General features: G+C 45.2%; 1 protein-coding gene across 2 annotated transcripts in view; it reads right to left on the reverse strand.

Annotated features, from left to right (window-relative positions):
- Positions 1-18,280, reverse strand: part of ANKFY1 (ankyrin repeat and FYVE domain containing 1) — a 249,891-nt gene that overhangs the window by 137,210 nt on the left and 94,401 nt on the right. For both annotated transcript variants that reach the window (XM_063953705.1, XM_063953704.1), the window contains exons 3-4: positions 7,655-7,773; positions 5,375-5,510 (exon numbers count right to left, since the gene is read on the reverse strand). In XM_063953705.1, the coding sequence (XP_063809775.1) occupies positions 5,375-5,510; positions 7,655-7,773 (255 nt within the window). The remainder of the gene's footprint in view (positions 1-5,374; positions 5,511-7,654; positions 7,774-18,280) is intronic.

An 18,280-nucleotide genomic window follows, 5' to 3' on the forward strand; every position in this document is an offset into this window, starting at 1 on the left:
TCACTTTCCATGTGAGATATTTCAAATCCACAGATTTGAGTGGTTCAAACCAATATGATTTGAGGAATCCCAACACTACGTTGAGATCCCACGGTGCCACTGGAGGCACACAAGGGCTGTATATGCAATACTCCCTTGACAAACGTCTGGACTTCAGGAACTGAAGCCAATTTTTTCTGGAAGAAAATCTATAGGGCCGAAACTTGAACCTTAATGGACCCCAATTTGAGGCTCATAGACACTCCTGTTTGCAGGAAGTTCAGAAATCGACCTAGTTGAAATTTTTTCGTGGGGCCTTCCTGGCCTCACCCACGCAACATATTTTTACCACATGTGGTGATAACGTTGTGCGGTCACCTCCTTCCTGGCTTTGACCAGGGTAGGTATGACCTCTTCCGGAATGCCTTTTCCCTTAGGATCCGGCGTTCAAACCGCCATGCCGTCAAACGCAGTCGCGGTAAGTCTTGGAACAGACAAGGTCCCTGCTGGAGCAGGTCCTTTCCTAAAGGCCGATGCCACGGTTCCTCTTGGAACAGACATGGTACTTGCTGAAAGCAAATCCCTTCTTAGCTCCCGAGGCCATTAGTCCTCTGTGAGCATCTCTTGAAGTTCCGGTTACCAAGTCCCTCTTGGCCAATCCGGAGCCACGAGTATAGTTCTTACTCCTCTATGTCTTATAATTCTCAATACCTTGGTTATGAGAAGCAGAGAAGGGAACACATACACCGACTGTTACACCCACGGTGTTACCAGGACGTCCACAGCTATCGCCTGAAGGTCTCGTGACCTGGCGCAATACCTGTCCCATTTTTTTGTTCGGGCGGGACGCCATCATGTCCACCTTTGGTCTTTCCCAACGGTTTACAATCTTGCGGGAAACTTCCCGATGAAGTTCCCACTCTCCCGGGTGGAGGTCGTGCCTGCTGAGGAAGTCTGCTTCCCAGTCGTCCACTCCCGGAATGAACACTGCTGACAGTGCTATCACATGATTTTCCGCCTAGCGAAAAATCCTTGCAGTTTTGCCACTGCCCTCCTGCTTCTTGTGCCGCCCTTTCTGTTTACGTGGGCGACTGCCGTGATGTTATCCCACTGGATCAATACCGGCTGACCTTGAAGCAGAGGTCTTGCTAAGCTTAGAGCATTATAAATTTGCTCTTAGCTCCAGTATATTTATGTGGAGAGAATTCTCCAGACTTGATCACACTCCTTGTGTGACTGCTCCCCAGCCTCTCAGGCTGGCCTCCGTGGTCACGAGCATCCAATCCTGAATGCCGAATCTGCGGCCCTCTAGAAGATGAGCACTCTGTAATCACCACAGGAGAGACACCCTTGTCCTTGGATATAGGGTTATCCGCTGATGCATCTGAAGATGCGATCCGGACCATTTGTCCAGCAGATCCCACTGAAGAGTTCTTGCGTGAAATCTGCCGAATGGAAGCGCTTCGTAATAAGCCACCATTTTTACCAGGACTCTTGTGCAATGATGCACTGACACTTTTCCTGGTTTTAGGAGGATCCCGATTAGCTCGGATAACTCCCTGGCTTTCTCCTCTGGGAGAAACACCTTTTTCTGGACTGTGTCCAGAATCATCCCTAGGACCAGCAGACGTGTCGTCGGAACAACTGCGGTTTTGGAATATTTAGAATCCACCCGTGCTGTCGTAGAACTACTTGAGATAGTGCTACTCCGACCTCCAACTGTTCTCTGGACCTTGTTCTTATCAGGAGGTCGTCCATTTTCTTTGAAGACGAATCCTCCTTTCGGTCATTACCTTGGTAAGGACCCGGGGTGCCTTGGACAATCCAACGGCATCGTCTTGAAACTGATAGTGACAGTTCTGTACCACGAACCTGAGGTACCCTTGGTGAGAAAAGGCAAATTTTGGGACATGGAGGTAAGCATCCCTGATGTCCCGGGACACCATATAGTCCCCTTGTTCTTTGCTATCACTGCTCTGAGTGACTCCATCTGGATTTGAACCCTTGTAAGTGTTCAAATTTTTCAGATTTAGAATAGGTCTCACCTAGCCTTCAGTACCACCATATAGTGTGGAGTAATACCCCTTTCCTTGTTGTCGGAGGGGTAAATTTATTATCACCTGCTGGGAATACAGCTTGTGAATTGTTTTCAATACTGCCTCCCTGTCGGAGGGAGACATTGGTACAGCAGACTACAGGAACCTGCGAGGGGGGAAACCTCTCGACATTCCAATCTGTACCCCTTGGATACTACTTGTAGGATCCAGGGGTCCTGTACGGTCCCAGCGTCATGCTGAGAACTTGGTAGAAGCGGTGGAGGGCTTCTGTTCCTGGGAATGGGCTGCCTGCTGCAGTCTTCTTCCCTTTCCTCTATCCCTGGGCAGATATGACTCTTATAGGGACGAAAGGACTGAGGCTGAAAAGACGGTGTCTTTTTCTGCAGAGATGTGACTTAGGGTAAAAAACGGTGGATTTTCCAGCAGTTGCCCTGGCCACCAGGTCCCATGGACCGACCCCAAATAACTCCTCCCCTTTATACGGCAATACATCTTTGTGCCGTTTGGAATCTGCATCACCTGACCACTGTCGTGTCCATAAACATCTTCTTGCAGATATGGACATCGCATTTACTCTTGATGCCAGAGTGCAAATATCCCTCTGCGCATCTCGCATATATAGAAATGCATCCTTTAAATGCTCTATAGTCAATAAAATACTGTCCCTGTCAAAGGTATTAATATTTTTAGTCAGGGAATCCGACCAAGCCACCTCAGCTCTGCACATCCAGGCTGAGGCGATCGCTGGTCGCAGTATAACACCAGCATGTGTGTGTATACTTTTTAGGATATTTTTCAGCCTCCTATCAGCTGGCTCCTTAAGTACGGCCCTATCCGTAGATGGTACCGCCACTTGTTCTGATAAGCGTGTGAGCGCCTTATCCACCCTGAGGGGTGTTTCCCACCGCGCCTTAACTTCTGGCGGGAAAGGGTATACCGCCAATAATTTTCTATCGGGGGAAACCCACGCATCATCACACACTTCATTTAATTTATCTGATTCAGGAAAAACTACAGGTAGTTTTTTCACCTCACACATAATACCCTTTTTTGTGGTACTTGGAGTATCAGAAATATGTAACACCTCCTTCATTGCCCTTAACGTGTGGCCCTAAAAGAAAATACGTTTGTTTCTTCACCGTCGACACTGAAATCAGTGTCCGTGTCTGGGTCTGTGTCGACCGACTGAGGTAAATGGGCATTTTACAGCCCCTGACGGTGTTTGAGACGCCTGGACAGATACTAATTTGTTCGCCGGCCCTCTCATGTCGTCAACCGGCTTGCAGCGTGTTGACATTGTCACGTAATTTCCATAAATAAGCCATCCATTCCGGTGTCGACTCCCTAGAGAGTGACATCACCATTACAGGCAATTTGCTCCGCCTCCTCACCAATATTTTCCTCATACATGTCGACACACACGTACCGACATACAGCACACACATAGGGAATGCTTTGATAGAGGACAGGACCCACTAGCCCTTTGGGGAGACAGAGGGAGAGTTTGCCAGCACACACCAAAACGCTATAATTATCCAGGGACAACCTTTATATAAGTGTTCCTCCCTTATAGCATTTTAATATATATACATATCGCCAAATCAGTGCCCCCCCTCTCTGTTTTAACCCTGTTTCTGTAGTGCAGTGCAGGGGAGAGCATGGGAGCCTTCCCACCAGCCTTTCTGTGAGGGAAAATGGCGCTGTGTGCTGAGGAGAATAGGCCCCGCCCCCTTTTCGGCGGGCTTCTTCTCCGGAGTTTTAGATATCTGGCAGGGGTTAAATACATCCATATAGCCTCAAGGGCTATATGTGATGTATTTTTCGCCATACAGGTATTATACATTGCTGCCCAGGGCGCCCCCCCCAGCGCCCTGCACCCTCCGTGACCGCTGTGTGAAGTGTGCTGACAACAATGGCGCACAGCTGCAGTGCTGTGCGCTACCTGATGAAGACTGAGAGTCTTCTGCCGCCTGGTTCCGGACCTCTTCATCTTCAGCGTCTGCAAGGGGGGTCGGCGGCGCGGCTCCGGGACGAACCCCAGGGCGAGCCCTGTGTTCCGACTCCCTCTGGAGCTATGTCCAGTAGCCTAAGAATCCAATCCATCCTGCACGCAGGTGAGTTGAAAATCTCTCCCCTAAGTCCCTCGATGCAGTGAGCCTGTTGCCAGCAGGACTCACTGAAAATAAAGAACCTAAAAACTTTTTCTAAGTAACTCTTTAAGAGAGCCACCTAGATTGCACCCTTCTCGGCCGGGCACAAAAACCTAACTGAGGCTTGGAGGAGGGTCATAGGGGGAGGAGCCAGTACACACCATGTGATCCTAAAAGCTTGCTTTTGTGCCCTGTCTCCTGCGGAGCCGCTATTCCCCATGGTCCTGACGGAGTCCCCAGCATCCACTAGGACGTTAGAGAAAAAGTTTTACTCTCAAGGTGTCTGTCTCCTGTTTTTATTTGGGTATTTTTTTTTCAGTAGTACTACAGGTACCAGCGGGCCCGTTTTTCTCCCGCATGCTGGTACTTGTGGTTCTCCAAGTACCAGCTTGCGGGGGAGGCGTGCTGGGACTTGTAGTACTACAGGAAAAAAACAATAATCTTGTCATTTTCTCAAGGCTATCAGCCCCCCATCCGCAGCCCTTGGATGGGGGTGGGGGGACAGCCTCGGGCTTCACCCCTGGCCCTTGGGTGGCTGGGGGGGGGGGACCCCTTGATTGAAGGGGTCCCCACTCCCCCAGGGTACCCCGGCCAGGGGTGACTAGTTGGATATTTAATGCCACGGCCGCAGGGCGCTGTATAAAAGTGACCCCCGGCTGTGGCATTATCTGTCCAGCTAGTGGAGCCCGATGCTGGTGTAAAAAATACGGGGGACCCCTACTCTTTTTGTCCCCCGTATTTTTTGCACCAGCACCAGGCGCAGAGCCCGGTGCTGGTTTTAAAAATACGGGGGATCCCCTGTCCATTTCCCCCCCGGATTTTTAGAACCAGGACCAGCTCGAAGAGCCCGAGACTGGTTATGCTTTGGAGGGGGGACCCCACGCCATTTTTTTCCGTGTTTTTCCCCGTTTTTAAAAAATCGGAACAAAATCCCTCAAATCGGCCATTTTTCGTCAGCGGGACTGTCGAATCCGTTTTTTATTGAATATGGTCAATTTCGGCACCCACTTGCCGAAATTAGACTGTCGAATTGTGTCGAATTGAAAAACGGCCGAAAAATTGCCGCGATTCGCCGCTAATTGCATATACCCCTATGAGTGTTATATGAAATGTTTGCAATATTTGGTCCTCCAAAACATACATTGTTTTGTGACTGATAGTCTGAAAACCTACATTTCATGTACTTACCTCTCTCTCAGAAGTTGAAGCTGAAACCGATTTGCAAGCTTCATCAATTCTGTTAAGAAGACGTCATCTTCCCGCAAGTCCAGCTCATCGGTGTAGATCCAGCGCAACATTGTCATGGTGACCTCTGGGTTAGAATCTGGGGGTAGAGAGGCCAAGCTGTCCTGACAAACATCTGTACAGCACTGTACACAATGGGTTAGACATCACAACCTCCACAGGAAACATGCTCGGAGTTTGAAACACCCACATGATTTAGTCTACGACTTTAGTCTTTCATTGGAAAAGGTGACATGGGTAACTCATTTCTTCAAAAATTCTAACCTCTAATTTAATGAGGAAGCATCAATTTTATTGGAAAAGGTGACATGGGTAACTCATTTCTTCAAAAATTCTAACCTCTAATTTAATGAGGAAGCATCAATTTTATTTTCAAATAAAATGTTTACGATGACCCTGAAGGTAATATTAGATTTATATTTATCAATATTCATTTTTTTTGCTCAGTTTAGATATACGGCGCAAGTATGCTACATAACAAACCAAACTAATGAAACACACTGAAGTGAATATTGTCAGTGCAGAAGATGAACTGCACCAAATGACATTTCATCGGTTACCAACTACAACGGACTGCTATAATCCCTTTCTTTATTTACATAGTACAGGGTATATCCCTTTAGATGAATACAACAGCATTGTATAGCAACTAGCATTATGGAAAAACAATTTTTCCACGATAACTCCCACATGCCAGCACAGTGGTCTGCTCTTAGCCTTTTGTGTTGTCCAATTATTTAAAAATGTGAATGTGTGTTTACATGGAACTGTTCTAAATTAGTTTTTTATTCCACTTTAAGATATGGTTTCCGCGAAGTGTGCGCAAACTACAGAAAATCATCTCAATAAGAACATCCCTCTCTTTACCGTTTATGCCTCAATTCTAAGCCAACAAAAAGAATCGGAGGGTATTTTGAATTTCATCTATAATGCTCGATCTACACAGCACTACTATCTGCCCGTAATGGTTCCTTCATAGCAGCAGTGGGTATCTAATATGCTGCATTACACTAATATTCGTAGTACAGTTCAGTGTTGGCTTTATCAATAAAGAAGTCATGATCTATTGATGTCTCACAAGTAACTACTCGTGTACATCTTGCAGGTCAAAATTCTACCATTTTAGCAATGTCAAATTATTTTCTTAGTTTAGATCTACTTTATTTTTTTTAAGATTTTTACCTGTTGGTATAAAACTTTGGCACAAGTATAAGAGCCATGCACATGCTTTGTGATTACACATTCTTTTTAAATACCATGTAAAAAGTCACAATGGTTTCTGAGAAGTTCCTACTATCTTGCTGTATATTCATGTACGAAGTATTGTAGTATACTGGAAAGCAGCAACACACTTGTAATAATGTAAAACTTTAAAATATAAACTGTAAATGTGTTAAGATCTCCAGTTAAAACTATGATCCATGATGCAATAAAATCTGGCTTCAACTAAGAATCACATCTAGTATGCAGGACATAAACTTTAACAGTATGCACTAGAAACAGAACACCACCACATTTATTGTTCTACATGGAGGCTTATAGCTCCTAGTATCGGTTCCCTGTTATGATTGACAGCAGAGTACTGTGAGGCTCGATCAGACGGCAGGGCTTAAGTGCACTGTAAGTGCAATGTGAGATGATCAGTAATCCCATTGCCTCTTCTATACTCCGTGCAGTCTCACCAAAGACACACTTCAAGTGCTACAGGTGAACAATATTAGGATTATGGGGGCAGATGCATCAAGAATGGAGAAGTGATAAAGCAGTGATAAATGCAAGGTGATAACGCACCAGCCAATCAGCTCCAATATGTAAATTGACAGGAGGTGATTGGCTGTTGCGTTATCACTTTCCACTTATCACTGCTTTATCACATCTACAGGCTTAATACATCTGCCCCAAGATTAGGCAACAGGTAATAGTGTGCTAGGGTGTACTATGCAATAATAAATTATTTATAGAAACATGAATGCATCATCAATATTGTGCTTATGTGCAGCTTTTGACATAACAATAACTTGTTGCGGCATTTAAAATGAAAGGTCTTAAAACTAGATTGAATTTTGCTTTTTTTGTCTTCTTCAGATGGTTAGTAGATACAAGCATTAGCTTGTTTTAAATATACACATGAATACTGTTGAACAGTCAAGTAGGTAAAAAGCTTGTAGAGAATTACTAACATGCTCCACTAAAAGCTGTAGAGCGGAAGTGGCCGTTTCTCACCTGACAGGTCTAGTTCCTTCATTGCAGCCAAACTGGCCAGACTCCAAGCATCACTTCTCGCAGCCAACACAAACTTGTGAGCGCTGATATTCTGATCTCCAACCTTTATCTTCAGGTCACTGTGGTACAGAGGGAAATCCCAACTGAGGCTTTACTTTAACAATACACAGACTTGCTTTAGCAACTATTAAAATATTAAATAAAAGGACAGTATAACAAACATAGCTAAACCTCATATAGGGTAATACGTTGTGTATGTAGTGAAAGGTATAGTAGATTTGAATGCAGTTCTACAGTAGGTGGATACATTAAAGCGCCTGCCTTACAGAATCTGCCTTGTTTTACGGAGAGAGATCTGACTGCAAATGCCGCCACAACAACTGTTGGATTTGCTCTGGATTGTTAAAGTGCTAGCAGACCGGCTACTAATAAGTCTCACATACTGTAATTGTAGCGAACAGAATTTGAGAAGTCCTTTTTTATATTAATATATTCAAGGGAAGATGCACAGGATTTATTTTGAATAGTATAGTAATATGCAGACCTAGTAAAATAGTTCTGTTCAGAGTACATAGGCAATGTACTGTATATACTTTTACAGACTGCCTGCATACAGACACCTCACAAGATTGGAGCAAGCCTCCGTCTTCTCCTCCACCGACACCAATGAGAAAATATGAAAGCTCCAGTAGTGGTCAGAACAGTATCTAAGAACAGCGGTAGCACTTGTGCAGAGCAACAGGTATTAGGCAGATCATGCTCGCCATACACTGCATGAGCCAATAATCGGAGCACCTCCATACACTGCAGGATGTATGATGGCAATCTACACTCACAGGGTGAGATTCAAATGATATATCACGCCCAATTTCCTTTCTAAAATGATCTCCGTTATCACGCATATTGCGCCCATAGTAATCAGGTTTAGCTGTGTAAAGGGTTGGGTGCCTCGCTACTCCGGGGGTAGCGAGCTGAAATAATGAAACAACGTCCCTGAGGGCAGAAACAGAACGAGTGTGGAAAGGGGTGAAAATAATTGAATCCCGCCCACTGTTTGGAGTCAGCTGAACGACGGTCATGAGGCTAGGACAGGTTTAATAGTCAAACAATTTACACCGGTTTTTAGCTGTTTTCAGGCTTTAATATTGTTCAGTTACAAACAATAATCAGCATCCCCAGTATTTCAGTAGATGATATGTTAATCTTATGGGAGTCAGTGACATATCTACTCATGTGCTTATGTTACTGGGTATATGGCTGCATGTCAATGTGTGATTATATGAAGGAACACAAGAGATTAGAGACAGGAGAAGGAGCAGGCCACTCGAGATGAATAGAGCAACAACAACAACTTAAACCTGGAAAGATTGCAGAGTGAATTGCAGATCTATACAAAAGGTGGTTAATGATACACATTATTATATATAGCTTATTTCAACTTCCTCTCTCCTAAACATTCTGTTGACTTTTCCTCTGTTATACTAGTGGCATTGCTGTGCTATGTAAGCAGTGGAACACATTGAGCAGATATACAATAGTGATGTAACTGCGGGGCAAGTCCAGTAAAACAGATAAGGAAACAAATTATATGAAACTGTATGAAGTTACAGTACAATATATAGCATCAAAATCCAACTCCTCAGCAAAGGGTATCCGGATGATAGGTAGACCATACAAAATGTTGATAGGGTCAAAAGGGAGACAGGGTCAAAAATGTCAACATGAAAATGGTCGACATGAAAAGGTAGACAGAGTTTTTTTCAATTTTACATGTATCTGGACTTCTTCATACCTTCCCTATCCATGTCGGCATAGAGCTGGTTGTAAACCTTGTGGCAAGCGCAGCAAACCCCGCGAAGGGATACCTTTCTACAAGTGGAGGTCCCAGATGACAAAACTATCCACACAAACCCGGTCGATCTTTTGTAGTACTTTTTTCATGTCTACCTTTTGACCCCATCAACCTTTTGACTGTCTAACATGTGGTGTCTATCTATTGACTGTCTAAATAGACACTGTCTATCTATTATACCACAACCTCAGCAAAATCAGTAAAATAGAATAAGGAACTAAGTGAATATACAAGTGAATATACAGTGAACAGTGTCTGAGGAGACAGAAAACTACATTACAGGGAAAGAAATCTGACCACTGCACAATCTTGCAGCACTCCCACAAATGGCCTTTCCTGTGCCATCAGGGAAATTCGTTTTCTAGTCATGTCCTGTGATAAAATCATGTTTCCCGGAAAAGCTCAACAGGAACTAACTTGGCAATAAAACAGTGCAGAGATACTGGTCACAGCACAAGCAAACACTGTGAAACTATTTCCTGCTAAAGGCAAGTCTGAATATCCCATTGCTTTGTGAATTTCACTGGTAGTTTTATACCACAGGCAGATAAATCTAAATAGTGTAGTATGTAACTGTACACAATGTATTTAACAAATTACAATTCCAAATGTTAAACAAGTGTTTACTAACACAGACACAAATCACAAATAAAAAAGTACACAACATACAGTCATCAACATTTATCTGTTGTGCTATATGGTGGACTTCCGTGGGATTCTGCAAGTTACTCTGAGCATACAGATACCCCAGGAGTGTGCCATACAGCACAACAGTGTAAACCATATCCAGAAACAGATACTGGTTCTGCATAAGGCTTACAATGTCGGAAGAAGCTAATAGAGAAAAAAGAAGCATTTTCCTGGACGCACTCTACCACTAATTGTTTACTTAAAATGTCTGTTCTTTATTAGATATGCATTAAAATTTAAGGAATTGGTGAAATATTAAAATATAGTGTGAATAAGAAAAACAGAATGTGATAAGAAAAACTACTCGTTTCCGAATGGGGATCCCTCAAAGTCTTAACTTAATGAAGGCTATATTGCCTATGACATAGTATCCGTTTCTTTTATTGGTGTTGTCCTATAAACTGCTTTTAAATGAATACAATAGGCTGCCTGTATTATTGCTTATCCCTTTGCAACAATTTCAGGTATGTTCTCATACAATGTAGCTACTAATTACTGTTCTTAGAAATTGTTGCTTTTAAGTGTTGCTGGCTTTATTTCAAGGATGTGTCTCTGTTAGTCTTTCATGCAGGGAAAATATTGCCTCCACTAATTATCCTTGATAACCACAAAAACTTGCAAATATATTCTTATATAATGCAGCTACTTGATAGCTTGATTTTATTAAATATTGCCCAGTTATCTGTGATTAACACACTATCCTTTATAGGCTATGAATAATCCGTTAGCCTGTATCTAATAATCATCACATTTCCATCCCATCCGAGTGATTACATGTATTTGAACAGCCGTGCACAACACTGTTATTGCATTATACTCTCTCAGTATCAATAATACTTTCAATTCGTTTATTATACTGTATGGTAGTACTGATTATTTATAGAAAGAAATTGAATTTAATGTACTGCGATCACAGCACTATGTAGCTTATAGGCTGTGATCGTAAATAACACGTGATCACTGTAAGCCGGCCGCCCGTCTCGATGCCGCTTGCCGCACTGAGCTCAGGGTAGATGCTAGAATCAAGTGGGCTAAGGGACCTTTTCCGTAAGGGGGAGGAGTTACGACGCAAGGGGGAGGAGCTAGGCCAGCGGGATAGTTGCTCTACTATCCACGCCACCAACTATTACCTTTAGTAATTAGGTGGTGAGCGAAGCGAGCCACCGTGCCCGAAGCGTGGCGAGCGAAGCGAGCCCGCGAGGGTACTTTTCGGGTACCCTGTTCGCCCGTAGCTCCTCCCCCTGGTGACGTAGCTCCTCCCATGATACATCACAAGGTCCCTTCAGCCACTCCGATATAGAACCAACCCTGAGCTCAGCGTGTGTGCGGGCTGACGCCGGGACTCCGCGCTCTCTCTCTCCGTCTGACGGCTTCACTCACGAAGCCGCTGCCGGCAGAGGAGATCGTGAGAGGGAGCGACAGAGGTCTGTTATCTATTGCTCATCACTGATGGAGGACAACACAGTTATATTACATTTCTAGACACATTATTAACTATAGTTTGACTTTGAGTTTTACACCACCCGGAAGCAGCCCACGGCCGTTCCACCTTAGGCTTCCTCAGGGCGCTAACCAGAGCCTGGATATCCGTCTCCTTATATCCCCCACCTATTGTTTTAATTGGATCTAAAGGTTGTCAATCATCCAGATCCTGCTACACACTTATAGCATGAATCTTGACATTGCTGCAATGGTGAAGCTATTGATATTCCTGCTAATTCTGTAATGGTGATACATTCCATTAAATTATATCATTACAACTGTGATCTGTGGAATCAAATATATATGTCTGTATTAATAAACATTATTTTGAATTTTATATACTCAGAATTACCACATTAATCCCAGTAATAATTCCTACAGTACATTTCTTCCTACACACTAATCTAAAATTAAAAAAAAGCAGAATGGGGTTTGGATGAGTAAAACTGAAATTAAGATATTCCAAACATATGAGATTTCTTAAAATTAAAGGATATAATTATCTGGAATTTAGGTCAGAACAAAAATTTACTGTTGAAAAATCTGATACTGATAATCTGTGTAGGAAGAAATGTACTGTAGGAATTATTACTATTGTATTCATTTAAAAGCAGTTTATAGGACAACACCAATAAAAGAAACGGATACTATGTCATAGGCAATATAGCCTTTATTAAGTTAAGACTTTGAGGGATCCCCATTCGGAAACGAGTAGTTTTTATTATCACATTCTGTTTTTCTTATTCACACTATGGGGTATATGCAATTCACGGCGAATCGCGGCAATTTTTCGCCGTTTTTTAATTCGACTCAATTCGCCAGGTGAATTCCGGCAGGTGGCTGCCGGAATTCACCATATTCAATGAAAAATGGGTTTGCCAGAATCGCGGGCGAAAATCGGCCGATTTGGCGGATTTTGCCGCGATTTTAAAAAACGTGAAAAAACGGGAAAAACCCGGAAAAAAAAATGGCGTGGGGTCCCCCCTCCAAAGCATAACCAGCCTCGGGCTCTTCGAGCTGGTCCTGGTTCTAAAAATGCAGGGGAAAAATTGGGCAGGGATCCCCCGTATTTTTAAAACCAGCACCGGGCTCTGCGCCTGGTGCGGATGCCAAAAATACGGGGGACAAAAAGAGTAGGGGTCCCCCGTATTTTTAACACCAACATCGGGCTCCACTAGCTGGACAGATAATGCCACAGCCGGGGGTCACTTTTATGCCGTGCCCTGCGGCCGTGGCATTAACTACCCAACTAGTCACCCCTGGCCGGGGTACCCTGGGGGAGTGGGGACCCCTTCAATCAAGGGGTCCGTCCCCCCCCAGCCACCCAAGGGCCAGGGGTGAAGCCCGAGGCTGTCCCCCCCCATCCAATGGGCTGCGGATGGGGGGGCTGATAGCCTTTTGTGATAATAAAAAGATATTGTTTTTTCCAGTAGTACTACAAGTCCCAGCAAGCCTCCCCCGCAAGCTGGTACTTGGAGAACCACAAGTACCAGCATGCGGGAGAAAAACGGGCCCGCTGGTACCTGTAGTACTACTGGAAAAAAAATACCCAAATAAAAACAGTACACACACACCGTGAAAGTAAAACTTTATTACACACTACCGACACACACATACTTACCTATGTTGACACGCCGACTGCCACGGTCTCCGACGATCCGAGGTACCTGTGAAAAAATTATACTCACCTTCCAGCGTCCAGAGATAAATCCACGTCCAGAGAGATAAATCCACGTACTTGTAAAAAAAACAAAACGCAAATACCCGCTCCATACCGGACTGAAAGGGGTCCCATGCTGACACATCAGACCCCTTTCTTCCGAATGCCGGGACATCACGTGACTCCTGTCACTGAAGTCCCTTCAGCCAATCAGGAAGCGCTACTTCCGTGGCGCTCACCTGATTGGCTGTGCGCTGTCTGTGCTGTCAGACAGCGCATCGCAAAGCCGCTCCATTACTTTCAATGGTGGGAACTTTGCGGGTAGCGGTGGGGTTAACCCGCGGTCAGCCGCTGACCGGCGGGTGACCTCACCGCTAGCCGCTAAGTTCCCACCATTGAATATAATGGACGGGGCTGTGCGATGCGCTGTCTGAGTTCAGACAGCGCACAGCCAATCAGGTGAGCGCAACGAAGTTGCGCTTCCTGATTGGCTTTAGAGACCTTTCAGTGACAGCTGTCACTGAGAGGTCTCTCTGCATTCGGGGATAGGGGTCCCATGTGTCAGCATGGGACCCCTTTCAGTCCGTTTGGTCGGGTGTCCGGTTTGTTATTTTCTACAAGTACGTGGATTTATCTCTGGACCCTGGTTGAGGTGAGTATATTGATCTTTTATTTTCAGGTATCCGTGGATTCTACATGGAGAAGAGGACCGATGTCGGCGTGTGAACATAGGTAAGTATGTGTGTGTCGACGTATGAAATAAAGTTTTACCGTCGACGGTGTGTGTGTCCTGTTTTTATTTGGGTATTTTTTTTCCAGTAGTACTACAGGTACCAGCGGGCCCGCTTTTCTCCCGCATGCTGGTACTTGTGGTTCTCCAAGTACCAGCTTGCGGGGGAGGCTTGCTGGGACTTGTAGTACTGCTGGAAAAATAAGAATTTACTTACCGATAATTCTATTTCTCGTAGTCCGTAGTGGATGCTGGGGACTCCGTCAGGACCATGGGGAATAGCGGGCTCCGCAGGAGACAGGGCACATCTAAAAAGCTTTTTAGGTCACATGGTGTGTACTGGCTCCTCCCCCTATGACCCTCCTCCAAGCCTCAGTTAGGTACTGTGCCCGGACGAGCGTACACAATAAGGAAGGATCTTGAATCCCGGGTAAGACTCATACCAGCCACACCAATCACACCGTACAACTTGTGATCTGAACCCAGTTAACAGTATGATAACAAAACGAAGTAGCCTCCGAAAAGATGGCTCACAACAATAGTAATAACCCGATTTTTGTAACAATAACTATGTACAAGCATTGCAGACAATCCGCACTTGGGATGGGCGCCCAGCATCCACTACGGACTACGAGAAATAGAATTATCGGTAAGTAAATTCTTATTTTCTCTAACGTCCTAGTGGATGCTGGGGACTCCGTCAGGACCATGGGGATTATACCAAAGCTCCCAAACGGGCGGGAGAGTGCGGATGACTCTGCAGCACCGAATGAGAGAACTCCAGGTCCTCCTTAGCCAGAGTATCAAAATTTGTAAAATTTTACAAACGTGTTCTCCCCTGACCACGTAGCTGCTCGGCAAAGTTGTAATGCCGAGACTCCTCGGGCAGCCGCCCAGGATGAGCCCACCTTCCTTGTGGAATGGGCATCTACATATTTCGTCTGTGGCAGGCCTGCCACAGAATGTGCAAGCTGAATTGTACTACAAATCCAGCGTGCAATAGACTGCTTAGAAGCATGAGCACCCAGCTTGTTGGGTGTATACAGTATAAACAGCAAGTCAGACTTTCTGACTCCAGCCGTCCTAACTATATATATATATATATATATATATATATATATATATTTTTAGGGCCCTGACCACGTCTAGTAACTTGGAGTCCTCCAAGTCCCTAGTAGCCGCAGGCACCACAAGAGGTTGTTTCAGGTGAAAACGCTGACACCCCTTCATGAAGAAACTGGAGACGAGTCCCAGTTCTGTCCTGTTCAAATGGAAAATTTTAATATGGGCTTTTGTAAGACAAAGCCGCCCATTCTGACAATCGCCTGGCCGAGGCCAGGGCTAACAACATGGTCACTTCCCATGTGAGATATTTGTCAACAGCATGGTCACTTTCCATGTGAGATATTTCAAATCCACAGATTTGAGCGGTTCAAACCAATATGATTTTAAGAAATCCCAACACTATGTTGAGATCTCACGGTGCCCCTAGGGGCACAAAAAAGCTGTATATGCAATACATCCTTTACAATCTGGACTTCAGGAACTGAAGTCAATTCTTTCTGGAAGAAAATCTACAGGGCCGAAATTTAAATGTTAATGAACCCCAATTTGAGGTCCAAAACACTCCTGTTTTCAGGAAGTGTAGAAATCGACCTAGTTGAATTTCCGTCGTGGAGCCTTCCTGGCCTCACCCACGCAACATATTTTCACCACATGTGGTGATGACGTTGTGCGGTCACCTCCTTCCTGGCTTTGACCAGGGTAGGTATGACCTCTTATGGAATGCCTTTTCCCCTCAGGATCCGGCATTCAACCGCCATGCCGTCAAACGCAGCCGCGGTAAGTCTTGGAATAGACATGGTACTTGCTGAATCAAGTCCCTTCTTAGCTCCCCAGGCCCTTAGTCCTCTGTGAGCATTTCTTGAAGTTCCGGGTACCAAGTCCCTCTTGGCCAATCCGGAGCCACTAGTATAGTTCATACTCCTCTATGTCTTATAATTCTCAATACCCTGGTTATGAGAAACAGAGGAGGGAACACATACACAGACTGGTACACCCACGGTGTTACCAGAACATCCACAGCTATCGCCTGAAGGTCTCATGACCTGGCGGAATACCTGTCCCGTTTTTGTTCGGGCGGGACGCCATCATGTCCACCTTTGGTCTTTGCCAACGGTCCACAATCATGTTGAAAAACTTCCCTATGAAGTTTCCACTCTCCCGGGTGGAGGTCATGCCTGCTGAGGAAGTCTGCTTCCCAGTCGTCCACTCCCGGAAAGAACACTGCTGACAGTGCTATCACATGATTTTCCGCCTAGCGAAAAATCCTTGCAGTTTTCACTGCCCTCCTGCTTCTTGTGCCGCCCTTCTGTTTACGTGGGCGACTGCCGTGATGTTATCCCACTGGATCAATACCGGCTGACCTTGAAGCAGAGGTCTAGCTAAGTTTAGAGCATTATAAATCTGCTCTAAGCTTATTTATGCGGAGAGAATTCTCCAGACTTAATCACACTTCCCTGGAAATTTTTTCCCTGTGTGACTGTTCCCCAGCCTCTCAGGCTGGCCTCCGTGGTCACCGGCATCCAATCCTGAATGCCGAATCTGCGGCCCTCTAGAAGATGAGCACTCTGTAATCACCACAGGAGAGACACCCTTTTCCTTGGATATAGGGTTATCCGCTGATGCATCTGAGGATGCGATCCGGACCATTTGTCCAGCAGATCCCACTGAAGAGTTCTTGCGGGAAATCTGCCGAATGGAATTGCTTCGTAATAAGCCACCATTTTTACCAGGACTCTTGTGCAATGATGCACTGACACTTTTCCTGGTTTTAGGAGGATCCCGATTAGCTCGGATAACTCCCTGGTTTTCTCCACTGGGAGAAACACGTTTTTCTGGACTGTGTCCAGAATCTTCCCTAGGAACAGTAGACGTGTCGTCGGAAAAAGCTGCGATTTTGGAATATTTAGAATCCACTCGTGCTGTCGTAGAACTACTTAAGATAGTGCTACTCCGACCTCCAACTGTTCTCTGGACCTTGCCCTTATCAGGAAAGCGTCCATGTTTCTTTTAAGAAAAATCATCATTCCGGCCATTACCTTGGTAAAGACCCGGGGCGCCGTGGACCATCCAAACGGCAGCGTCTGAACTGATAGTGACAGTTCTGTACCAGGAACCTGAAGTACCCTTGGTGAGAAGGGCAAATTTGGACCTGTAGGTAAACGTCCCTGATATCCAGTTACATCATATCGTCCCCTTCTTCCTGGTTCGCTATCACTGCTCCGAGTGACTCCATCTTGATTTGAACGCTTGTATGTAAGTGTTCAAATATTTCAGATCTCACCGAGCCGGTTGGCTTCAGTACCACAATATAGTGTGGAATACTACCCCCTTCCTTGTTGTAAGAAGGGTACTTTGATTATCACCTGCTGGGAATACAGCCTGTGAATTGTGTGAGGGGGAGACGTCTCGAATTTCCAATGTACACCTGGGATATTACATGTAGGATCCCGGAGTTCCCTTGCGAGTGTTGCTGAAACTCTTGAGATGACCCCCTACCGCACCTGAGTCCGCTTGTACGGCCCCAGCGTTATGCTGCGGACTTGGCAGAAGCCGTGAGGAGCTTCTGTTCCTGGGAATGAGCTGCTTGCTGCAGTCTTCTTCCCTTTCCTCTCCCCCTGGGCAGATATGACTGGCCTTCGCCCGCCTGCCCGTATGGGGACGAAAGGACTGAGACTGAAAAGACTGTGTCCTTTTCTGCCAATATGTGACTCGGGGTAACAAAAGGTGGATTTTTCAGCTGTTGCCATGGCCACCAGGTCCAATGGACCGCCCCTTTATACGGCAATACTTCCATATGCCGTCTGGAATCTGCCTCACCTGACCACTGTCGTGTCTTCGTCTGGCAGATATGTACATCACATTTACTCTTTGATGCCAGAATGCAAATATGCCTCTGCGCATCACACATATATAGAAATGCATCCCTAAAATGCTCTATAGACAATAAAATCCTGTCCCTGTCAAGGGTATCAAAATTTTCAGTCAGGAAATCCGACCAAGCCCCCTCAGCGCTGCACATCCAGGCTGAGGCGATTGCTGGTCGTAGTATAACACCAGTATGTGTGTATATACTGTTATGATATTTTTCAGCTTCCTATCAGCTGGCTCCTTGAGGGCGGCCGTATCTGGAAACGGTAACGCCATGTT

The sequence above is a fragment of the Pseudophryne corroboree genome, chromosome 2 (genome assembly GCF_028390025.1).
Source record: "Pseudophryne corroboree isolate aPseCor3 chromosome 2, aPseCor3.hap2, whole genome shotgun sequence".
NCBI classification, from domain to species: domain Eukaryota; kingdom Metazoa; phylum Chordata; class Amphibia; order Anura; family Myobatrachidae; genus Pseudophryne; species Pseudophryne corroboree.